The sequence below is a fragment of the Bufo bufo genome, chromosome 4, assembly GCF_905171765.1.
Source record: "Bufo bufo chromosome 4, aBufBuf1.1, whole genome shotgun sequence".
In the NCBI taxonomy this organism is placed as follows: domain Eukaryota; kingdom Metazoa; phylum Chordata; class Amphibia; order Anura; family Bufonidae; genus Bufo; species Bufo bufo.
The window spans coordinates 359,539,237-359,565,353 of record NC_053392.1 but is presented as its reverse complement, the minus strand read 5'-3'; the positions used below and the strand labels follow the sequence as shown (position 1 = coordinate 359,565,353).

At 43.1% G+C, this 26,117-nt stretch overlaps 1 protein-coding gene across 1 annotated transcript in view; it reads left to right on the top strand.

The window, feature by feature from the left end:
- TRDN (triadin) overlaps positions 1–26,117 on the top strand; it is a 276,197-nt gene that overhangs the window by 98,714 nt on the left and 151,366 nt on the right. Inside the window, exon 8 of the mRNA XM_040430087.1 lies at positions 24,617–24,670. Coding sequence (XP_040286021.1) covers positions 24,617–24,670 — 54 coding nt within the window. The remainder of the gene's footprint in view (positions 1–24,616; positions 24,671–26,117) is intronic.

Genomic DNA, 26,117 nt, shown 5'->3' with positions numbered 1-26,117 from the left:
CTAATTGAATAAAACAGTAGTTATTATGCCATGAAAGTTTTTATAACCATTGCAGAATGGGTGATTTCTCAGGAAGAATACAGTGATCCTCTCCAGAAGACACATTACGAGCACCTTGTGTCCACAATATTTAACGATAATTCTGATTAAATCCTAGTTATGTTTGCACCGTAAATCCCTATTTGTCATGTTTGTTTTTCTCAGTGGCATAAAATTTAACAAGTGCGCTAACACTTTGACATGAGGTCAAGCGAAAAAAAGCATGAAAAAATGAGGCACTTTGCGATTGCCTACAGCATAATGAGGGATCTAATAATAAAATGCATGCTCTAAAAAAATATACAGCCTCTACATAATGTAATAAAACTTTTCACAAACTGTTCAGTTGCTAAGGCAACAAAGATTAGCCCAGCGACTTCTACATCCTGTCATTTTTTCGGAATACTAGCTGGTAATATTAGGATTTATTAACAATGTGTCACATTGATAAGGATAAATTGCATGTTTTACTCTGGGCATGTAAGTCTTCTTTAAAATGAGATCCTCTTTATCAACTTAGCAATATAATATGATGTGATTACCAGAAAATTAATGCCATTTGTCACAAAGGCGGTGACATATCAAAACACTGAATAGGAAAGAAATTGACTTCTAAATGTATTTCTATTATTTCCTTTGTGCATATATTCAGGGCTAATACTGCAGGATCATTTGATGTTTACGAGAGTGATTTTAATTACACAACAAAACAAAGAGTGATTCTATTGACATGATGATACAATGGCTTTAATATTTAGCATTCGAACATAGATTTTATTAATTAGTAGTTCTGCCCATTAAAATTGCTCAGTTAGAAAAAGCTACAAAAAGTAAAACAAAAATGCAAGGGAACCATAATTATTGAGTTATGGATCAGCCAAAACATTCTCTGGGTCCACCTTGTACCGCCAAAACAGCTCTGGCCCATTGAGATATGCGCTCCAAAAGACCTTTGAAGGAGTCCTGTGGTATCTGCCATTACGACATTAGAAGCAGATCCTATAAGTTAAATTGTGAGGATCTAACTTATTTTTCCAGCGTATCCCACAGATTAGAATGGAGGGAACCGCTTGAGATTTGGTTCGGTACAGGTTTGCTGAATTTTTGAAAAAGTTCAGCTCAGACCAGAATCGATTCAGACCAAACCAAAGTTGCTTCAATTGCCCTAAAAATTGGTATATAACACCCTCTAGTCTCCATTTTTTTTTTAGGATTTTTTTTTTCTTTTTTCCTCCCCTCTCCCCAAGCTTTTGAACACAATGACATCAATAGTAATGATGTCTGAGTGACACTGAAAAATTCCAAGCATCCAAAATTAATGCCTTGAAAGGATCAGAATGCCTGTCCATACGACACACACAAGTATTGATTGTCAGAAAAAAAAGTGTCTCATTGTGAACGAGCCTAAAAAACTTTTCACTTCCAATGCCCACTGAGACAATTAGGTGTCGTGGTCAGTGTCACTGTCATCATCCTCTTTGTCCTTCAACTCCTCTTCCTTCTCCTCAAATGGCAGCACCTCCTCCTTCCCCATGGGAGTTTCTCATTGTGGGTCCCCAACAGCTACAAGGTGGACAGCAAGATGTGTTAGCTGTCTTCTGGCTTCTTCCTCCTCCTTCATCGCCACCTATTACATGAGTGTCATTGTCTCTTCAAAAATACATTTGAGGTGGATGAGGGACAACTGCAGCATGAATGGCATGATCTGCCACTGCCCAACCTAGACGCAACACATGCTCCCTGCTGAGGAATCTCTGGTGCATGCCAAATTTGTTCACGGCTTTCCCCTGCTCGTACAGATGCTCTAGCATGTGTAATGTTGAATTCCAGCAAGTTGGAACATATCGGATTAAGCGGTGTGACTGTAGAATGTTCTGATGCTTCAATCCAGGAGAGAATTCCTCACCATTAGAGAATGGCTGAAAATATGGACTGTCTCTTGGACATTGCCAGCATTGCCAGCAATCCAATGCAGTTTTTTAAAAGGTCATGCAGGAAACATGTGTTATTTCCACCAGGTTCAGGCAGCCGGAATGTTGATGACCACATTGCCCAGTTCGAGTCGGTGGGGTGACAGCCAGCAGGGTGTTTTCTACTTGATGTACTTTAGCAACTGCTCACCTGTGTGGATTCTCTTGCCCAGGCTGATCAGATCCCACACCACATGACAACACGTGACCTTACACAGGTCATTAGGAAGGAGGGGGAGTGTTAGCAACACTGTGCAGTGTTGCTGATGGGGACGTGACCATGTCCATCGAGGAATAGAGGGAGATAAATGCCTGCTGTGTGAGCTAGCCCGATAATATGGTGGGGAGGAGGTCAGAAGGACCTAGCAATGTTGCTGGGGTGCTGCCTCTTTACAAAACATTGGCCCAGTGGGCCGTGAAAGTCATGTACTGTCCATGCCTGTAATAGCTGCTACAGGTGTCCACCGTGGAGCGCAGCTTGCTGCACAGCAAGCATCGGAAGGAGTGGACTATGTTCTACTCCACTTGAGACTACAAGGCAGTACTACAATAGTACTGCAGCGACTGCACTGCCAGCAACATGGCCAAGTGGGGGTTCACCTTGTAAACAACTAATTTATGGTGGAGAAAAGTTTTCTCATAGCCAACCATTCCGTAATAGATGTCTCACAATGGAACTGAGGACAAGGAGTAGCCTTAGCAGGAAAAAGTTATGATGATGATGACAAAGATACCATATTACTTGGGGATTTTGGTCAGCTGCCACAAAGAGGACGAGGAGAAGGAGTACAGACTTATTCTGTGTGAGAATGATGGCCAGTTGTTGTTTCCTAAAGGATCAGGTGATGCCGCCTCATGTGCTGCAATAGACCTCTGGTACCTATGATTGTCTTTGAATGGCTACCGCTTATTTTAATAGAACAAATCTTTCACACAGCTATGGTTTTGTGTGCCCGCCTTGTGGAGAAAATAAATGACATAAAGGAGTTGCTCGCACAGAACTATAGGCATTTGTGCTCGGCTTAGGTCAGAACGATTTGTGCCTAACCCACCCACAATATCAGTGGCATTACCAGATCCTGAAGCAATTTCAAGCAGAGCCCTTGTAGCACACAGTGGATTTTCTTGGCGCCTCTTCTCTTCTGCGGTGCAACCGCATGTTTTCCTTCTACTGCGTCCACACCTGAGATCTTCTGTACTTCAAGCGGCACTAGTCTGATGAAGGCACGGATGTGCCGAAACGTCACTTACTTTGCCGTAGCAACCACCAATTGTTTGCTAAATAAAACGTAATTGCACTTTACACACACTTGGCTGGAGTCTTTGAACCCAGATCCTGAAGCAGACATGGCCCTGGCTGTTCTTTGGGAGGTAATTTGCCTTTGCTCTTTATTGCTGGCGCCACTGCTCTTCTCCACTGCTATTGCCTCCATCGACTCCAATCTGGCTCCCAGATCCTGTCCAGCACATAATTGCAAAGGAGTCCTCACCCTCCTTGTCACTTTTATCGAATATTAGATATCATGGTGGGCTCCTCGGCCCCCCTCCCCTGCTCTGCATTTTCCCTGACTACCACTGTCACTGCCCCCACCGCCAATGCTGTAGCTACAGGTGTCACTATTAATACCACCATCAACACAGCTATGCATGGGGTCCCCAGCCTTCTCCTGATCCTCCTCCTCAGGGCGGCCCAAATGGTCAACAGGGAGACTCTCCTGACTATCTGCCATAGGGTCTGGTAGGGTTTTCTTGCTACTTCTTAGGAAAAAGGAAGGCACCCCTCTAGAAATGGGCAGTGAAGACTGAGAGGCCTCCACTGAAAGACTTCTTTTGGGCTGCCAGGTGGAGGAGCAGGAGGAACGCTGTGACCCCTGGCTCCATGACAAGGTGTCAGACTTCAAAGTCACCTCTACAGTATATCATCCTGCTGCACATAAGTGGAGGAGTGATCCATCAGATCCTCAATTTCACCCTCTTTCCCATCAGCAATAATGTTGAGGCCTACTACTTCTACTACGGCCTGGTGCTGCTATTACCCACATTCATTCCTTCCCAACCCCAATCAGGGAGTCAGAATAACTCCCTGAATCAATGACCCTTCTCCAGGAATCTTATAAACTGTAACCTATAATATTATTGCACTCCAGAAATGCATCCAGGCCCCTCTTGAACTCTTTTAGTGAATTCTGAGCAAACCTTATTTTGACAATATTTCTGGGTACTGTATTCCACCCATTCCAGTTATTACTTTAGTTGCCTTTCTCTGAACCTTCTCCAGCTCTGCTATGTCTGTCTTGTGCACAGTAGCCCAGAATTGTACACAATATTCCATGTGGGGTCTGACTAATCTGATTTGTAAAGCGCCAGGACTATGTTTTCATCACATGTAACTACGCCTCTTTTGAACTTAAAACAAAGCCCTAAGGTTCTGTCACATCACATTTGGTGTATAGATTGAAGGTATGTAGGGGGCCCTCAATAGGTTCAGTGTGGAACTTCAGAGATGCTCACTCAAGTTATAGTTCAGATTACATTAACCAGCCAGACAAGAACAATAATAGTCAAACAAGCTTTGCTCTGGAGAGATTCAAAAGCATGATGGTTACAAATGAAGACTACAGCTTAGTGGTTCACATTCACTCAATAAGAACAGTATACATTTATTAAAACACAACATAACAGTTGTTCACCTACACATTTATGAGGGCAGAAAACCTTTTGGGCTGCTGCCTGCTTCATAGCTTTCGGAAGGGACTGGCTGCTTTGGGCTTTAGCTCAGTGCCAATAATTTCCTGCATTGCTCTGCATGCTAGCTTGGTATTCTGAACTTATACTACACAGTGACTCCTCTGCTGATCCCCTTTGCTGAGGCCAATTGGCCAATATCCAGCCAACTTTATATCCAGGACAGTCAGCAGGCTCCTGTCAGCAGCAGACATCAACACAATCTGAGAAGAAACCCTATATAGAGAAGCATGTTCTCACCCAATAAATACATAAACCTCAATATTACTATACAAATATACTTCATTAGTTCACCAATGTTTAAAAGCAGAAATAGAATCCACTACAATTGATAAAACAAGAATGTGAGGGACTACTGGTGACAGTTAATACATAACAGGTCCACAATAGGACCACCACAATAACAGCATGATTTTTCCAGACAATCAAACAGTATCCAACTCCTTTAAAGCTAAGTCCACATTAAAAAGAGATGTCCATGGACTTCCGGTTCCGGCGCTGAGATGTAGAGATGTGTGTGGCATCGCTTCCTCTCCCGAGGCTCTCACCCACACATGTACCTTGTCCAACTTATGGTGCGGTACCTCCTATGCAGCGCTCAAAAACGAGCTTTGAATGAAACTATTAGCACACCTCACCTGACCTGCAAAATGGCGCCGGATCTCACAGCGACCCCACCTCTGTGTTTGCCTCAGGCGACCAAGGCCCGTCCGGTGGCAGGAGACCCGCTTCCACAGGCAGCGACGCTTCCTGGAGAACCGGGTAATTACAGACAACTAGCCATCGAGGTAGCCAGACATTTAGCCCCGGATATTCCAAAGTCGCCGCAAATAGCTTTCCTGCCTATAATCTGAGGTCTCCCAGCATACAGCACATTTGGATTAGCGAAGTAGAAGTTGGGCAGCGAGCACAATAAAGCAGGTGGAAATGTTAACAGCAGAACACCACTGTATCTTGCTAAAGCTGGATGACCTAGATAATCGCTCCAGATGTAACAACCTTCGTATGGTTGGGATACCGGAATCGGTGAAAACTAGTGACTTGCAACAACTCTGTGAGGAGGACTTGCTGGTGGCTTTGGGCCTCAGTCATTGCTGCAGGGTCGAGCGGGTGCACAGGATCGCCCAGACCCAGGCCTAACCACTTTACCGAGGTCCCCAGGAGACAGACACAGCCGGAGGGGAGTCCCTAGGCAAATTATTATGCATTTTCTGGATTATACCGATAAGCAAGATATCCGTTGCACCTTCCGACGTCAAAAGACCCCTCTGGAGTTCAGAGAAGCAAAGGTACTCTTATTTGAGGACATTTCAGTGAATGTGGCGCAAAAAAGGCCCAAGTTTAGCACGCTGTGTACCACTGTAAGCCGCAGTAAGATTTGGTTCCAGCTGGTCTACCTGGCGACACTTAGGGTGTTTCTTCTGGATGGCGCTGTCCGAACCTTCACCTCGCCGGAGGTGGTCGTGCAGGCTCTCCAACGCTACTTACCCACGAAAAGATCCTATTCTCCAGTACCAGGGGTACCCGGCTCTCCTTTATCGGCCTCTGCAGTTTCCCTAATCAAGCCTGGCAGTCCAAGAGGGCCTCAGACATTGCCAAGATCACCAGCAGGTACTTTACCAAAGGCTCAAAGGCAAGCCAAGAAGATTTGCTGCAACTCTGTGGATGGCTGAACTGACGTAATGGCTGACTCTACCCTCCATAAGAGCTTTCGGGGGGTCACTCTACTCTTTTCCTCAGAAAAAGAGAAGTCACATAGGCAATTGGTATAATTTATCCATACACCACACCATGGTTTCGAGGGTTCATGTTCAGGAACATCGGGGTTGGAGGGATTATTGGCTTTTGTTGGTTGTTTTTTTTTTTTGTTTTCAACTGACATGTGTGGAGCTTCCTATCAGCGGTGCCAGAGAGTTTTGTGAGCAGCAGGTCCTCACCTGGCAGGTAGCAAATTGCGGGGAGAGAAGTTAACGTAGCCAGGGATAGTTTCGACTTTCTTATATCTCGGACATATGGTTACCCAGACTCACTGTATAAGCAGCATGTTTCATACTGTTTCTTCTTCAATACTAACGCTTTTGCATCTTTTTACACCTCCCAACATGAGAATAGTGTCCTGGAATGTCAAAGGTCTGCGATCGCTGACCAAATGATCTATGGTACTTAGACATCTCAAGAGGCTCTGCCCAGACGTGGCACTTCTATGGAAGACTCATCTGTCAGAAGTTGACTTCCAATGCCTGGGTAGGCAATGTATAGGACGTATATTTTGGGCACCCACTCACAACCATAAAAGGGGGGACCATTATACTAACTCACAAAAAATTCTCCTCCTCTATCATTGACGTCTCCACTGACCCAGAAGAGGGACAATGGACATGTATACGGTTTCAACATAAAGGAGAAAAGTGGAGCATCTACAATATATATGACCCCAATGGAGACAACATTGCCTTTTTTTCGCTCCTTGAAGGCTAGACTCCTTACAGATGATGTGCAGTACAAAATTGTGGGGGGTGATATGAACTCGGTTATGTCCCCGGCGGAAGACAGGAATAACCCATCTAACCTCCACATGCCAGTCAGATCCATGGATAAATGCCTAGCCTCAATGATAGCCTCCTCTAAACTGCAGGACGTTTGCCGCATGTCTCGCCCAAGTGACAGGGAATACACACACTTCTCGCACGCGCACTCTAGCTGGTCACACATCGACTATCTTCTTACACATGCTTCACTAGTTAGTAGGGTTCTAGAAACGTCTATACACGACCTGGCTGTCTCGGACCATGCCTATCTCCATTAACATACTGTATTCTACCCCAAAGGGCACAGATATTTTATGGCACTTCCCAGCATACATGGCAGAGGACAAGACATTTTGGGATCTCCTTAGAGGGTGGTGGCTAGAGTTTGAAGCAGATAACGCACCTCACAAGGAAGACCCATCCCTCTTTTGGGCTATAGCCTAGGTGGTAATAAGGGGAAAATTAATATCTTACATTTCCTCTATAAAACGCACAGCCCACCAACAATATGAGGTCGCTAGTGAATTACACAATCTTACACTTGCTTCCTCCAAGACCCTACACCAGAGAAAAAAGATAGATGGGTGGCAGCCAAGCATATTTTTGATCTTTGGTTGGAAAGGAGAGAGCTCTTCCATCGGTCATCCACTGAGGAGAAACTGCTCCACTTTGGCAATAAGGCCGGAAAACTTCTATCAAGACTAGCCAAGGGCTAGTGCCCCCCTCACATATCCAAACACTTAGCTCAACTGAGGGTACCCTGACATCTGACCCTCGGGAGATTAATGATATTTTCCAGAAGTTCTATGCCACTTTGTATTCAACCAACACGTCCACGCAAGGTGGCACAGCTCTTCTCAATGAAATATTCCTGTCCTCAGTCTCTCAGGAAGATTTACTGGAGCTGAATAAACCAATTTCTGAAGCAGAAATGAAAACAGCCATACGTAATCTACACAACTCAAAGTCCCCTGGCCCTGATGGCTACTCTGCGGAATTATACAAGATTCTGGTGGACGCCATCACTGGGAGAATATTTTAACGCAAAGTTGTGCTTGATCCCGAGTCTTACAGGCCTATCTCCCTGATAGATCAAGATGTAAATCTGATCTCTAAAATAATTGCAGATCCGCTAGCACTGTTCCTTCGCACTTTAATAGGCCCAGCTCAGGTGGGGTTCGTTCGTGGACAGAACCCATCTAGCCCCTCAACTGGGATAACACCCCACAATAGAGGCCCTGGATGCCAAAAAGGCATTTGACAATGTCAAATGGCCCTGGCTGAGGGAGGTTATGGACTGAATGGGAATTGTGGGAACTTTTAGATCATTCCTGACAGCTCTATATACCTCCCCAATGGCTCGCATCCACACACCGGGTTTTATATCAACCGCTTTTCCTTTAACCAAAGGCACCTGACAGGGGTGCCCTATTCCAATCCTATTATTTAACATAGCTATAGAGCCCTTGGCTCACTTCGTCTCTATAAAAGGTAATAAAAGTGGGTTCCCAGGAGGTCAAGGTCACCTTATTTGAAGACAATGTCCTATTATTTTTTAGAGGACTTTACAGTTCATCTCTGAATTTAAACTCTCATCAGCATTAACCCTGGGAAAAGTGAAATTTCAGAACTAGGGAACCAGATAACCCGGTTTTTGGGAAACTCTAATTTGGGAAACCGATTTAAAACCTGCAAAATCCCATATCACATATTCAGGTATAATGATAGGGAAAACTCCCACTAGTATATATTCCCTCGACTATCCTCTGATTTTTCAGAAGATCAAGCAGGAGCTGTCTACATGGCACACTCTCCCCCTTTCCTTTCTGGGATGGTGTCACTTGATAAAAATGATGCTGTTCTCGAGGTTCTTATACCAGCTACAAACTATCCCATTATTGTTAAAACACAAAGACATCCAGGAGCTTAACAATGCCTTCATACGTTTTATCTGGGTGGGAAGACATCCTCGCATAGCTTTCCAGAAAATCATGTACACCAAATGGGTAAGGGGCAAAAACTTCTCAAATATCAGGGGTTACAACACTGAATGCCTAATGAGACATGTGATAGATTGGTAACACTACACTTCTTTTTATTCCTGTCTTTCGCTGGACCAGGAGCTGGCCTCACCCTGGATCTTGATACACGTATCTTTACTCCATACTAAGAGATCTTGCTTGCCCAGGTTGGTGAAACTCTCAGTGATATTGCGGGACACTATTGCTACCTGGAAGGAAATTAGAAAGCGGTTCCATCTCCCTTTCTTGATCTCCAAGTACATGCCATTCTGGGGCCATCCTGCTCACAGTCTTCACTCATTCCAGTCCTGGAGAGAAAAGGTTATTAAAACACATCTACAGCTGATGAATACCTCCCAAAGATCTTGGTACACGTACGGTGATTTGATGGCTATCCATCGGCTGCCAAAGTCATCTTTCTTCCAGTTTTTACAGCTTTCCTCTTTTTGTCAGAGGAGGCTGAGAATTGTGTATAGAGAGGTGGTACAAAACCTGCTGGATGACATAATTCGCAGGCCGGGATTCCTGCCACTCAATTTCCTCCATATATTTGGCTCTCAGAGACCTTTTGTTATCCGCACATCCCTCCTCGATACTCCAACACTGGTCCAGGTTTTTACAGGGCCCTGACATAATCGACCGGATCTTGCAGGGCTGGGAACAGATAAGAAAGCATGTTACTTTGGCGCTCTGGAGAGAGTCCCATTTTAAGCTTATGCATAGGGCCATTCACGACTTCACTTTTCCAGCAACATCCTCATGTCCTGATTACCTGAAAGCCCGCCCCAAATGTCAGACACCAAGTTCTGGGAACAGGTGATAGGGTTTGTAAAAACCCTTTAGGGTGTTACACTGGAACAAGACCCTCTAATATTATTATTCCAATCTATAACCATGAACAACTTACAACCCCCAGGGATCTGTTGAAAGATACCCCCACTATTCCGTGTGATACTGTTAGTTGCGAAGAGATGTAGCCTGAAGGAATGGCTCTCCTTTGCAATTCCCACCAAGGCTTCTTTAATCACTCAGTTACATCATTTGTCAAGCCTTGATCGTCTGACCACCATACGGCGCAAGGAAGCTCTAACAGCCAAATTCTTCCTGAAGTGAAAGCCCTTCATTGTAACGGTATTAACAGCGGGGGAGATCCAGTCCCTGATGAAACCCTTTCAATTTACTCAATGGTACTTGACGGAGCACCTAAAGGGGACTTTGGGACCCTTAGCCTATCAGGTATGACACCCCACAACTTAGTGGATTCTCTGTGGTGCTATATGAAAGTTGGGGGGGACCTTCACACATGTCTAGATCCGCAGTTTGATATTTTCTACTGGTAAATGGTAATTTATGTATCCTTACTGTCATTGTATTGACACCTATATGCTTTTAGGTACAACTGTGTTTCTGTAGTGCCCTTTTTCTTATGTGGGAAAAAAGGGGGGGGGGGATAAATGAAATGTGCTTAAAAAAAAAAAAAATGTCCATAAGGAAATGATCAGCATACATAGAATATGGCCTGGAACCTAAAACAAATACCTATAAACCAAATGGTACACATGGCCAAACCAGTGTCCCTCACTCACTCAAAGTATTTAGCAAGAATGAGGGTGATCATGTGTTTTATTAGGTGGTTTTTGGACTATTAACTGCAGTAATAAATGAAGATGAGTAGTAATGAAGATTTATTTTTATACTGCCTCCCATTTCCCCGCTGTCAGCACTTAAAGCTACATTGAAATACTGTACATGGTGAGGAGTGCTATGTATGCGCACAGGAGCCCTCTCCATTATATTAGAACAGCACAGAAGTCCAGACTGTGTGGTTCAGTGAAGCTTTAAGTGCTAACAACGGGGTAACCAGGGGCAGTAGGAAAATTTAAAATAGTGATCTGGATTCCGTCTTTGCAGTACTACTCACTAGGATTATATAAACAGGTCTTATCTGGAGTCCTGTACCACCGTGTTAGGACTTTGTAGCTATTTTCTTGGATACGGATGCATCTGGAGATCTTATGAGGGGTAATTAATATTTTTGTAATCTCAGAAGATATCAGAGTTCGCTGTAGGTCTTTCTCCCAAAGACTAATCACAGCAGGTTTTGCTAAAGAGGGAGATGATTTTAATTGTTTGTATATTGTGGATATGGTTTTAGGGGGATACAGCGAGTTTCCTATCATCCTCTCGAACCAATTAGACTCACGTGAAGGTGGAGTCTTCTTTGCAAGGAGGAGTGATTCTGATCTAAGGAAGCGCATAAGAATAGGGTTCTGGATATTTGTTTTGACTATCTGGCAGATTTCAAGGTCCGGAAGCATACAACCATCCTGATCTAACAGTTTTGAAATGGCGATCTCAGATGACCTTAATGGGATTGGACAGCTCTCTTTCATCTCTTTGGAAGCTAAGGCAATTACATCTTTTACAAGCGTAAGGGGGGAGGGGAGTGTTAAGGCCGAGAACCACCTCTAGACCTTTAGAGTATTTCGGATCAGGGGATTAGGAATTGAGCTGGGTGCAAGAGGTGGTCTGTCAGCCAGCAGAAGGGCCCGGATAGGGAAAGGTAACAAGGCATTTTCCAATATGAGCCAGGACTTATGAGTTGGACCTCTAATCCAGTCTACTGCTTGGTTAGTGTATCAAAGGAGATACGTGGGTTTATTCCCTGCCATATGAACTTGCGAATATGTTTGTTTAGGGAAATAAAGTAAGATTTGGGGATCTCAATGGGGAGTACCAGCATCAGATATGTGAGTCTCGGTATCACCAATGACATGAGGATATTCTTTCTCCCGATCCAGCAGAGATAAGGAAAGTCCAATGAGTCCAGCTGGGCAAGCATAGATAGCAGTAAAGGTTTATAGTTCAGCTTGAATAGATCTGATAGGTGGGAGGAAAGTTTCACACCCAGGTATGTCAATTGTTGGGTTTGCCAATTAAAAGGAGAATTTGTCTGGAGGTATGAAAGAGTTGGGGGAGAGAGGCCAACATGAAGTATTTGGGACTTGGAGGGATTGACTTTAAAATTGGATAGGGTTAAGTGGTTAAGCTTTGATAATATTATAGGCATGGATTTGCGTGGATTTGTTGTAAGGATCAGTAAGTCGTCTGCAAAAGCCGCTAATTTAAATTCCCAGCCTCTAATTCCCATTCCCAGTACATAGAGAACACAGTATTAAAGTAAGGGTCTGGTATTTGAAATACCAAAAGTTTGGACACACCTTCTCATTCAAAGAGTTTTCTTTATTTTCATGACTATGAAAATTGTAGATTCACACTGAAGGCATCAAAACTATGAATTAACACATGTGGAATTATATACATAAACAAGTGTGAAACAACTGAAAATATGTCATATTCTAGGTTCTTCAAAGTAGCCACCTTTTGCTTTGATTACTGCTTTACACACTCTTGGCATTCTCTTGATGAGCTTCAAGAGGTAGTCCCCAGAAATGGTTTTCACTTCACAGGTGTGCCCTGTCAGGTTTAATAAGTGGGATTTCTTGCTTTAGAAATGGGGTTGGGACCATCAGTTGCGTTGAGGAGAAGTCAGGTGGATACACAGCTGATAGTCCTACTGAATAGACTGTTAGAATTTGTATTATGGCAAGAAAAAAGCAGCTAAGTAAAGAAAAACGAGTGGCCATCATTACTTTAAGAAATGAAGGTCAGTCAGTCAGCCGAAAAATTGGGAAAACTTTGAAAGTAAGGGCTATTTGACCATGAAGGAGAGTGATGGGGTGCTGCGCCAGATGACCTGGCCTCCACAGTCACCGGACCTGAACCCAATCGAGATGGTTTGGTGTCAGCTGGACCGCAGAGTGAAGGCAAAAGGGCCAACAAGTGCTAAGCATCTCTGGGAACTCCTTCAAGACTGTTGGAAGACCATTTCAGGGGACTACCTCTTGAAGCTCATCAAGAGAATGCCAAGAGTGTGCAAAGCAGTAATCAAAGCAAAAGGTGGCTACTTTGAAGAACCTAGAATATGACATATTTTCAGTTGTTTCACACTTGTTTGTTATGTATATAATTCCACATGTGTTAATTCATAGTTTTGATGCCTTCATAGTCATGAAAATAAAGAAAACTCTTTGAATGAGAAGGTGTGTCAAAACTTTTGGTCTGTACTGTATGTCCAATCAACTCCAATCAGGACTAGAGGGGTGGATTTATGTGAAGCATAATATAGGGCATTTAAGATCTTGGTGGTGTTATCCTTCCCCTCACGTCCTTTGACGAATCCCACCTGGTCTGGATGGATTAAGTTAGGTAGTAGATTTTGTAGTCTAGTAGCTAGCATCTTGGCTAATAGTTTGAGATCAACATTAAGTAGGGAGATAGGGCGGTAATTGGAACAGGCCGTGCGATATTTGCCTTCTTTGGGAATAATTGTAATAGTGGCTTTTGTCATATCTGATGTAAGTGGGTGGTTGGACATAGCAAGATTACAAATTGGGAGCAGGAAGGGGAGTAGGGTGTCTTTAAAGGCCGAGTAATAAGATATGGGAAGTCCGTCGGGGCCTGGGCATTTTCCCTTGGGGGTTGACTTAATGGCTGTTATTAATTCTAAGGAAGTGAATGGTTTAATCAGAGATTCTCGCTGTAAGGGGGTTAAAGACGGGAGGCTGAGGGTGCCTAGGAAGGAGTCAATGTTGGCCTCTCTTCCCAAAGAAGGGTTTGGGAGTTCAGGGGACGGGAGATTGTAAAGTGACTCATAGAATAGTCTGAATTGTTCAGCAATCTCTTCTGCTTTAAATAATTGGGTACCTTGAGGGGATTTAATGCTCTGAACATAGCGGGAATTTCTTCTCTGTTTTATTCTTTGCATCGTAAATTTCGAAGCCTTGTTGCCACGGGCAAAGACTTTTTGTTGGGCAGACAAGAAAAACTTGGCTGAACGTTCATTAAGAAGCTTTTTTAGTTTAGTTTTGAGAGTGGAAAGTTCCGAGAGTTGCTGAGCAAGTAGTGATTGCTTATGAGCTTTTTCTAACACATGAATTTTCGATAGCAGAGTAGTGAGTTTTTTTCTCAGATTCCTTTCTAAGGAAGGAGCAGAGACTGCAGGCTTCATGGGCATCCCAGAGGACCTGGGAGGATATTCCTGGAGTGTTATTGGTTGAGAAATATTCCTCTAGGAAGGAGGATATTTGGGATTTATGTTTGGCATTGTCGAGCAAAGACTCATTGAACCTCCAACTTGTGTGTCTACCAGACCTGGCAACGGGACGGATATCACAGAATATTGGGGAGTGATCAGATAGAGTTGTGTCGCCTATCCAGGAGGATGGGCAGGATTGCAAATGTTCTTTTGGTATTAGGATATAATCTATCCTGCTGTATGAATTGTTTGCTGGGTGTAGAAGGAGTAGTTTAATGTCTCAGGGTTAAGGCAGCACCATATATCTAGGAGACCTAAGCTATAGAGTTTTGTTTGTAGTAATTTGAGTGCTTTTGATGAGACAGGGGATTTTTTTGAGGAGGTGTCAATAAGTGGATTGAAGGCTAAGTTAAAGTCTCCAGCTATGATCAGGAATCCCTCTCTGTAGGTTTCTACTAGTGAGAAGAGGGTAATGATCCAGCTAATTTGGTCTGTATTAGGAGCGTAAATGTTCACAAATGTGAACATAGTTTGTCCCACCAGGCCTTTGAGGAGGAGGTATTTACCCTCAGGATCCTGGATGTGGGACTTGTATTGAAAGGGTAGTCCTCTGTGGAAGCCTATGCTAACTCCCCTCGAGGCGGCACCCCCAGCCCCGCAATGGTACCAGCTGGGGAATTTAGAGTAGGAGAGGTTGGGATAGTTATCGTGTTTGAAGTGAGTTTCCTGGAGGAAAACTATTGAGCACTTCTCTTTGTTCAGAAGGGAGAAGATCTGGCATCTCTTTGAAGGAGATCTCAACCCCTTGACATTATATGATATTAGTCTGAGGTCAGACATGTTTGAGTATGAAGAGGGGTATAGGGGGGGCTATGGTTAGCTTGATAAAAAGGCAATAACCAACCGGTAAATGGAGAGGAGGAAGGGTGCCACCTCGAGAAAAGGACGTTCCCAGCCACCCTTCCCGGATGGCGACAAATCAATGTGTTCCTTCTCTGCACAATCCCATTATCATACACATAGATGAATAGTAAAGCTAGTCATTGGTACCTGTCAAAACAAAAAAAGTGTAAAACATAAAGTAAAACATGGAATAGAAAACAAAATGACTGAGCAGCAGAGCCTCTCTGGTTAGGCGTCATAAGGGGGGGGGGTAGAGTACCTTCAAGCATTTCCCTCTTTGGAACCACTGGTACTGGAAATTACTAGTATTAGGGGACCTGAGATGCTATGTATTTCTGGAAGTCCACCATTATTGAGGTTATTCTAAATGAGTGTGGAGGGGGGGGGGGGGGTAAGCCCCCTCTGGCCTAACTAGGAAAGAGAGCTTAGAGAGATGTTAATGGCAAAAAGTCAATAAAGGTACGGGTGTGAGTTCTCCACTTGTTGTGCATTAAGGGACGTAAGTTGTTATACTACGAGTAGTACAGTGTACATCCTATAGATTACTCCCTAACTATGGAATGGCCCTAGATGAAGGACAAGTGGGAGGGATCCCCACTGTCTCGCTGTCCCATACCGAGTGGAGATAGCATCTAGCTGGATGATGCAAAAATATGAGCTCCTTTATCTCCACTCAGCGTGGTGTGGAGCATACAATATTAAAAGAGTAGTAGCAAATAATCCTGTGTTGTAGGTCATAGGGCTCTCTTTTCAAAGTGAGGATGGCTGGGAATTGGTTACTTATCCACAAGAGATAGGCGTTTTGGGTTAGGTGGAAAGTTCCCTCTTCTGGGCCTTTGGAGCTTTGGGGTGCGAGGAAGCTCCCAAGATGGCACCTTAGGTAAGTCAGGTAATGCGGTTAGGTTCTGGACCATTTACCAATTTTTTATGGGCAATGGGGAGATTTGGAGGAGGTCATAGGCTTTATCCAAGTCACTGTAGGAAGAAATGTGGATGTGGTGTCCATCATGGAGGAACGAAAGACCGAATAGAAAAGTCCAGCGGTAGATGATTTTGTGATGACGCAGCCAATCTGTAAGCGGTTTCACTGCTTTGCGTTTCCTAAGTGTACAGGGTGTGCCATTTATATGGATACACCTTAATAAAATGGGAATGGTTGGTGATATTAACTTCCTGTTTGTGGAAGATGGGTGGTGACCATGACGGCCATTTTGAATTCGGCCATTTTGAATCCAACTTTTGTTTTTTCAATAGGAAGAGGGTCATGTGAAACATCAAACTTATTGGGAATTTCACAAGAAAAACAATGGTGTGCTTGGTTTTAGCGTAACTTTATTCTTTCATGAGTTATTTACAAGTTTCTGACCACTTATAAAATGTGTTCAATGTGCTGCCCATTGTGTTGGATTGTCAATGCAACCCTCTTCTCCCACTCTTCACACACTGATAGCAACACCGCAGGAGAAATGCTAGCACAGGTTTCCAGTATCCGTAGTTTCAGGTGCTGCACATCTCGTATCTTCACAGCATAGACGATTGCCTTCAGATGATACGAGATGTGCAGCACCTGAAACTACGGATACTGGAAACCTGTGCTAGCATTTTTCCTGCGGTGTTGCTATCAGTGTGTGAAGAGTGGGAGAAAAGGGTTTCATTGACAATCCAACACAATGGGCAGCACATTGAACACATTTTGTAAGTGGTCAGAAACTTGTAAATAACTCACAAAAGAATAAATTTACGTTAAAACCAAGCACACCATTGTTTTTCTTGTGAAATTCCCAATAAGTTTGATGTGTCAAATGACCCTCTTCCTATTGAAAAAACTAAAGTTGGATTCAAAATGGCCGACTTCAAAATGGCCGCCATGGTCACCACCCATCTTGAAAAGTTTCCCCCGTCACATATACTAATCTGCCACAAACAGGAAGTTAATATCACCAACCATTCCCATTTTATTAAGGTGTATCCATATAAATGGCCCACCCTGTAGATTGGGCTAAGTCCTGAAAAATGGTAATGGCATTATCCTCCCATTCAACTAAGTTGGAGTTTCTGGCGCTTGCCAGTATGGCTTCCTTAACTGGGAAATGTAAAAATTTACCAATCACATCCCTGGGGGGTTCTGTGCCTTGCGGCTTAGGGCGGAGAGCTCTATGTGCCCTCTCAATTATCACTTCATGTGCAGAGTCCCGCCCCAGTAGTTTTAGGCAGATCTGGATCACCATTTCAGGGATGTCAATTGCAGGTATCGTTTCAGGAATACCTCGGAAGCGCAAGTTGTTATGTCTACTCCTGTTCTCCTGATCTTCCATGGCAGTGTACAAGGAGTTAATGTGGTTTTGAGCTAGTGATAAGCTGGAAGTCACCTCGTTTTGGTGATGTAGGATTGTGGCCTGGGTTTCCTCTAATGATTCCACCCTCCGGCCTATATGGCGTACATCTTCCTTGATAGAGAAAAGGTCAAGGCTAAGGGGTCCCAGGGCGTCTGCCAGAGCTTCTTTAAGCTAAGCCCTAGAGATGGGTAGGCAGTCTATTTCATTGGGATCTTCCCCTACCTTATCACCTCTTGCCGCCGCTGCCTGCTTGTGGTGTGTGCTCAGGGTTCTGTGCGCCATCTTGGGCTCCTTGTCCACCGCTGCAGCGGCAGCCTTTTTTATAAATTTCTCCATTTCTCCTGGTTGGCTCAAGGAGTGATTATGTCCCGTCTGGTCTGCGGGTTTCCTGCCACCGATCTTAACCATTATGGGGTCCAGTAAGCTGATATAAATGTGCTATGAGGGTTATGCTAGCAGGAGAGCTGCACTTCACACAACCATCAGTCTCCGGTGCCGCAGTGCGCTTCTCTGGTCCGCCAGTTTTTTTTATCTGTTCCGGGTTATCTAGCAATGTCTCATTCAACCTCCAATTGCTCACAGGCATCTGAAATTGTTTAGGTGTGAGGTCTAGAAACACTGGAGCGTGATCTGAAAGCAGTAGGCTGCCAATGCTAGCACTTGTACATGAAGATAGTAATTGATATGGTACAAATAAATTGTCTAGGCATTGGTAAGAGCGATGTGCCACAGAGTAAAAAGTGTAGTCCTTACTAGTGGGGTGAAGGGTTCTCCAAATGTCTGTGAGGCCAAAGGATGCTAAAGAAGCCTTGACCCATCTCAAAGCAAGGTGAGAGATGGCTGAGGCTCCTGTAGAGGAGTCTAAGAGGGGGTTCATGGTTAAATTTAGATCTCCTCCTACGACCACTAGTCCCTCAGCAAACTCCTGGAACAACAAAGTGTATTGCAAATCCAGGAAGATTGGGAGGTATTTGGATCATATATACTTCCATATGTATAAGTCTGTCTCCCCATTATCCGCTTAATAAAGATATTTCTCCCTTCTGGGTCTGAAAGAGTCGGGCCCACCGCAAATGGGAAATTTTTGTGTAAAGCTATAGACACTGCTCTAGACACAAAGGAGGGTGACGTACGGTGGAACCATTGATTATATAAAAGTTGGCTCATACGCGGTACGTGACAAGCTCTAAAGTGTGTTTCTTATATTAGTGCAACACTCACCTGTTATTTGCGCAGTTGGTGACAATTTGGCTTCGTTTGTTCGGTGCATTCAGCCCTCTTACATTGAAGGAACATATCTTTATAGCAGCCATGGGAGACCAGGACAAAACCTGAGGAACCTCTTAAAATTTCTGCAAAATTGGGAAACAGCCAGGTGAGCAAGGAGAGAGTAAAGGGAGCATAAAAACAAACCATATAGGGTGTCAAACAGGGTAACAGATACAATTGAACATCTGTATAGGAAAAAATACATTATCTCTTAATTGTCTATAGTAAAGGAGGTAGTTATTGGGGGGTCAAGTTTGTTCAAAGGTAGGGCATGACCAGTTGGAAGCAAGCATGTAGATACAAAATGGGGTGTAATTCTCACATCTCTCTAGGGCCAAAGAGCTTGGGATTGTTATTTAACCTTCTATGACTAAAGTGCAATAAATCTAGTGGTGTAATCCGAACATACATAATGGCCCTATAAGGATCACTCTTGGACTACAGGACTCTTGATAGGCCTCTTTTGGTATATTCGGTATGGAAGATAAAATAAAAGATAGGCAGAGGATGAAGTTATAAAACTGAAAGATAGATAGATAACTAAGAAGTAATATAAACATATCACTCAGGATCAGTATGCAAGTCTCAAATCTCTTTAGAGCCAGAAGGCTTGGTATCATCATTTAACATAGCATGACACAAATTCAGTAAGTCCAAAGTTGTAATCCAATAACATATAATGACCCTATAAGGGTCACTTTTGGACTACAGGTCTCTTGAAAGGCTTCTTCTTGTATATTCAGTAGGAAAGATAAAATAAAAGATAGGCAGAGATGGAGTTATAATATAACAAAATAACAAAGACAGGTGCACTCTGCGGTCTTACTAAATCCTCAAACTAATTTTAAAATTGAGAGATTACGGTGTAGGACATGTCTGAGCCCGAGGACCGCTCCAAGGTTTCTCAAGTAGCTCGGGACTTAACACTCACCTACCTGTGCCATGTGGGCAATACCAGGGGCCAGTGGAAAAAATTACAGGAGCATGAGGCCGACTCACAAACAACTCACCAGTTACCTCCAGCATGTAACCATGCTAGCAATGGGAGGAGGGAGAAGTCTGCGAGTCCCACTCAAGACTGGCTGGTATGGCCCAGGCCTCACAGGTGCACCTAAATGTAGCCTGTAGATGGAAAGCAGGCACATTTAAATTGGAGTTTATACACCTCCAGACATCTCTATATATACAAACTGAAAAGAATGGCGTGGTATTAAACAGGCAGGAAGTGCTCAAGCCCACATGCAGTTGTGCATATATATACAGGGGAGCAAATCCTGCACTTGTCACCAAGGTTTCTCAAGTAGCTCGGGACCTAACACTCATGCTCCTGTAATTTGCCCACTGGACCCTGGTATTGCCCACATGGCACAGGTAGGTGAGTGTTAGGTCCTGAGCTACTTGAGAAACCTTGGCACGGTGCTCTGGCTCAGACATGTCCTACACTGTAGGACATGTTGGCTAATCTCTCAATTTTAAAATCAGTTTGAGGGTTTAGTAAGACCGCAGAGTGCACCTGTCTTTGTTATTTTGTTATATTGTTATATTGATTATCACATCCACATAATTGCTATCTTGTGTAGGATGTCTATTGTGGTACTTGTGGTTCGCTGCGGGCATCCTCCACTGTATACATTTTTGCTGGGGATCGTCATTAGCAATGGGCCACAAGTGCAGGATTTGCTCCCCTGTATATATATGCACAACTGCATGTGGGTTTGAGCACTTCCTGCCTGTTTAATACCACGCCATTCTTTTCAGTTTGTATATATAGAGATGGAGTTATAAAACAGAAAGAAAGATAACTGAGAAACATTTGGAGCATATCACTCAGGATCAATATGTAGTCTCCATGGGGTCATTCTCTCCAGTTTTCTTTTCTGGCGCTGTGACTTTGAGGTGGTACTCGGTGTCCAGGTGGTACTCGAAGGTATGGCCGGCAAATCTGTGAGATTTTTCATATTATTCCAGTCCGGAATGTCCAATGCGGCTATTTCCAGAATATTGTAGACTTGCGGTAAATCAGTTGGGGACCGGACCACCATTTTGCATCCCGGAGCGTTGATCAGCAATCCAAAAGGGTGAAGCCAGCGATATGTTATGGCTTTGTGTCGCAGTATTTCCAAGAGAGGTTTCATGGCTCTGCGCTTTTGCATGGTCATGGGTGATAAATCTTGGTATAGAAAGATAGTAGTCTCGGAGAAGGTTATAGGCTATTTATCTCTAGCCACTTTCAATAATTTCTCCTTGGTCTGGAAGTTGACCATTCTACATATAACATCTCTGGGTGGTTCCTGGGGTTTAGGTAGTTGGCGTAGCGATCTATGGGCTCGATCCATGATTAGGTTGTCTGGCCCCTCGGGGCCTAGCAGTGCGGTAAATAGTTCCTGCATCAACGCCATGATGGAGTCTGGTAGTATGGACTAAGGTAGGCCTTTAATGCGCAAATTGTTCCGTCGCTCACGGTTATCTTGGTCCTCTATCAGGTTATAAAGCAGGTTGATGTGGGCTTCTGCGTGGTCTAGTATATGGGAGACCGCTGCGTTAAATAAAACCACCCCTTCATGACCCGCTTCCAGTGAATCCACCCTCTGACCAACCTGTTTCAGGTCTTTTTTTATGTCCTGAAGGTCCTGTTTCAGGGGGACTAATGCTTCCCCTAAGACCTCTCTTATGAACGCTCTGGACACCAGGAGGCTCTCATACGTGTGATGTGATTCTTCATCGCCATCGCGGCCTCCGTCCGAGTCTGCTGAGTATTCTGTTTGTTCTGTTTGCTGCGGGGATTCTCTGCCGGGCGCCATCTTGGTTCCCATCTTCACAGCCAGCAATTATGGCAAGAGAGAAGAGGGAGAGGCTCTCATAGGGTGGTAGGCAATGATAATCAGATAAGCGTAATGGATGGAATGTGCTCACCTTTGGGTGTTGTGCGTGTGTAAGCGCAACGTCCGTGAAGGTAGACACACAATAGGTAGGGGAGGGGGAGGTCGGTGCTGCCGGTACCCGTTCAATCCTTTTGGATGGAGTTGACAAAACTCCTAGGGATTGTTGAGAGTGAGATGAATGATTTGTGTGCGAACACACGATAAGGTACCTCTTTGGCGCACAGGGACGACCACAGTTCCAAGTTTTTTTTTGGTATAAATACTATTTATTGTTCAGTTGACAACGCGTTTCGGAGTTTATAACTCCTTTCTCAAATCTTAGGGGCGCCAACAGCAAAAGAAAAAAGCAACAAACAAAGGGTGGCCGGATGACTGGGGACTCCCTCTGGTGCGTGCCGCTGTGTCTGAGGTACCTTATCGTGTGTTCGCACACAAATCATTCATCTCATCTTCACAGCCAGGGATCCATTCTTGACAAATTTATCCATCTCTCCATGATGAGAGTTGGTCCTCTGAAGTCCTGGGGTATCTCTGGACTTATCTCTAGTGGTCTTGCCCATTTTGTTTGCAAAAATAAAGCTTTTGAAGCTCGCTTCCACTCCACCCTTTGCAGAGCTCACACAGACATGTGCGTCCTGCTCCGCTGCCAAGCTCCGCCCCAAGGGCTTACAAGCTAAAACCCTTTAGACACAACAAATTTTTGCCTTAATTGGGGGTTACACAGGCCATTTATATTGGTGACCTATTGTCAGGATAAGTCATCAATATCTGATTGGTCATCAATATCACCCCGGCAGATTAGCTGTTTAAAGAGGAGGCGGCTGTCCATGCAAGCGCTACTTCTTGTTCATTAACCGACCAGTTGACTCGGAAGCGAATGTAATTATAAGTACTCATTCCATTCACTTAGGAGATGACCCATAGTATAATGAACAGAACACGTTTGTTCTGTTTTTCATGGACCATTGCTAGCAAAAGCTCTGGAAATTCACTTTTTGGGTTAATATACAGCTTAGGGCAAATGGGCCACCTTCATGAAAAATGGATAACACAAGGAGACCAAATAACTTGTACATGGAACAAAAATGGAGGCAATACAGACAACAATACAGATGAAAACTGGATAATTTTTTTTCTGAGGGAAAACAGACATGGATTTATGAATAAGGTCTAATACCTTACAGTATTTAGCAATCTAATCAACTAACGTTGTTGGTGAGTTGTGGTAGCAGATAGCTTAGATCACTCTTGGATTTTGTATTTCACTCCTTTCAACACTGGTTAAACATTTTCAATTCAAGGACAGATTGAGATTTTTTTTTTTGCAGAAAGTTCTCTAGGATTAATTAATTCACCTAGTTATGCATCCATATGGTTTCATTTTGATCAAAGTTTGTTTAAATAATTCAGAATGATGGCGTAAACATATTTAGGTCATGCTTTTCAGTGACTGCAAAGCAACAAAATATTTATTTTCGGACAAAAAAGCCTACATTTTTCAATTCTTGTTATAATATTATGGATTAAAATACCATTTTAGGAAAGACCATTTTATAGTATTTCCCTGGTGTTTTTTCTATTCGTTCTCCATGGCTTATTTAATTTTTTTTTCAAAATGTAACATGATATGTTCTTCACTTATTTTCTAATAGACTTACATTAAGCATTTAAAAAGCACCTGAAAAAAAAATCATGTTAAAACTTGTCTGATTAAAAGTCACTAGAGATGAGCAAAATATCCAAAAGTTGTTTTGGGTCCGATTCAGTTTAATTGGCCATAGACAGTTTTTGGTCCAAACAAACCCGCCTTGAATTGAAAGTGCCTTAATTGCCCTTAAAGAGTATGGATTGTATCAAACCACTTATAAGCTCATTAATGCAGAGACAGCATAATTAATGTGAAAGGTACAGCAACCTGTATGTTTATGGGTAAACGGATAGTAGTCAGTGATAACAAACAGAGTACCTAAAAACACACTGCATTTTCACATTTTATAAATCAAAAAACAGTCAAAAAATGATCCCCTTTTTGGTGGCAGATGTCTTCTTCTCTGTCTTTTAGGGCTCATACACACGACTGTATGCCCTCCGAGACATGCGGTCCGTGAGCGGGCCATATGTCCCGGAGCGGCATACATCATGTGCACGGGAGCGCACAGCATCATAGGTTACTATAATGCTGTGCGCATTGGGCCACCCGCGGGGCTATTGTCCCACACTCATAATATCATATGAGTGCGGGACAATAGTCCCGCGGGCAGCCCGATGCACACAGCATCATAGTAACCTATGATACTGTGCGCTCCCGTGCACACGATGTATGCCGCTCCTGGACATATGGCCCGCTCACGCTCCTGGACATATGAGCCCTTAATCTGTAAAATGGTGAATTTGAGCAATTCATTCAGGGCAATTCACAAACCTGCTGCACTCACTAAAACTAGAATCTTTTGGGCAATTTGTAACAAATTTAATTCATTTGGAATCAATTCTTTAATCTCTACATTTCACCCAAAAATGGTTGCAATAAATACTATAGCTCATATTTACTAATGTATCTGAGAAAAAATTATGTTGCATCTGGAATTTATAGACAGATTTTTGGATCAGGCAAATTAGTAAATCTGGGCCTATGTGTATAGAAAACCAAATCATTGAATTCTACAGAGATATATCACTACTTATGTATGATATGAATTAGCAGGTAATGTTGGCTCAGTCATCACCTTGCCATGCAGAATGAAGAGATATTTTTTTTTTCATGACTATGGTCCATTATTCAGCAAATTATCTTACTAGAGTCAATTTCTTTTTTTTTTTTTCAGTTGTTCATATAGACAGAGAAGAAAAACATGACAAAGACAAACCAATACCAAGAGGTAAGAAAATCCAAGAACATAGCTGATTATTTATTTTGTAGTATCTTCTTTAACCATTTCACATCCACCCATAGGATATAAATGTCCTATAGGTAGATGTTTATCTCTGAATGGATGATCTGGAACATCCATTCAGAGATAGCAGCTGCACGATTTGCCGAGCGGGGGTTCCACTGTCAGTGACAGCAGGGCAACCCAGAGAGAAGGCAGGGACCGTTCCCAGGTGTCCCTGCCTTCTAGATTGCTGTATACACAGCGCTATGCGCTTCCTGTCCCGTCCTGGTGGTCATGTGACCGCGGGGGCAGGGAGAGTGCAGGAGCTGTCGGGTCTTCCACAGACCTCGATCAGCCCTGCACTAAGGTTGTACAGCATTGTATACTGGTGTACAGCCTCTCTGGGGGCTGTATTTTCCCTGTAACTGTGGCTACAATGTCAGCCCCAGTTACAGGAGAAATTAATAGTAAAAAAAAAAAAGTGAATTTAAATGTCCCCCAGAGGTGTAAAATAAAAAAAAATTAAAAAAAAGTTTCATATGTAATAAAAACTGTGTCAAAAAAGTCATTTGTCACCTTACATAACAAAAAAAGTAAAGGCCAAGTGATTAAAAAGGCATATGTCCAACAAAATAGTACCAATAAAACTGTAACCTCATCCCGCAAAAAGTGAGCCCCTACATAAGAAAATTGTTTAATTTTTTTTTTTTTTAATTATAGCTCTCGGAACATAGAGACATTAAAACATCTTTTTTTTGTTTCAAAAATGTTATTATTGTGTTAAAGTGAAATAAATTAAAAAGAGTATACATATTAGGCATTGCCGCGTCCGTAACAACCAGCTCTATAAAAATATCATATGACCTAACCTCTCAGGCGAACGCCTTAAAAAAGTAAAAATAAAAACAGTGCCAAAAAATTCATTTTTTGTCACCTTTCATCGACAGATTGGCAGAAAAATAAAAAAAAAATGGCGTTCAGAAAATGGAGACACAAAAACAATTTTTTTTTCAAAAATGCTTTATTATGTAAAACTGAAACAAACAAACAAAGAGAGTAAAAATATTTGAAATCATTGCGTCCATAACAACCTGCTCTATAAAAATAGCACAGATCTACCCTGTCAGATGAATGTTGTAAAAAATAAAAAATAAAAACTGTGCCAAAACAGCCATTTTTTGGTTACCTTGCCTCACAAAAAATGTGATATAGAGCAATTAAAAATCATATGTACCCCAAAATAGTACCAATATAACTGGCACCTTATTCCCTAGTTTCCAAAATGGGAGTTTCTATTGTAAGGGTGCATCAGGGGAGCTTCAAATGGGACATAGCATCTAAAAAACTGTTCTGCAAAATCTGCCTTCTAAAAACCATACGGCTCTCCTTTTCTTCTGCGCCCTGCCATGTGCCCTTACATCAGTTTCCAACCATATGTGGGGTGTTTCTGTAA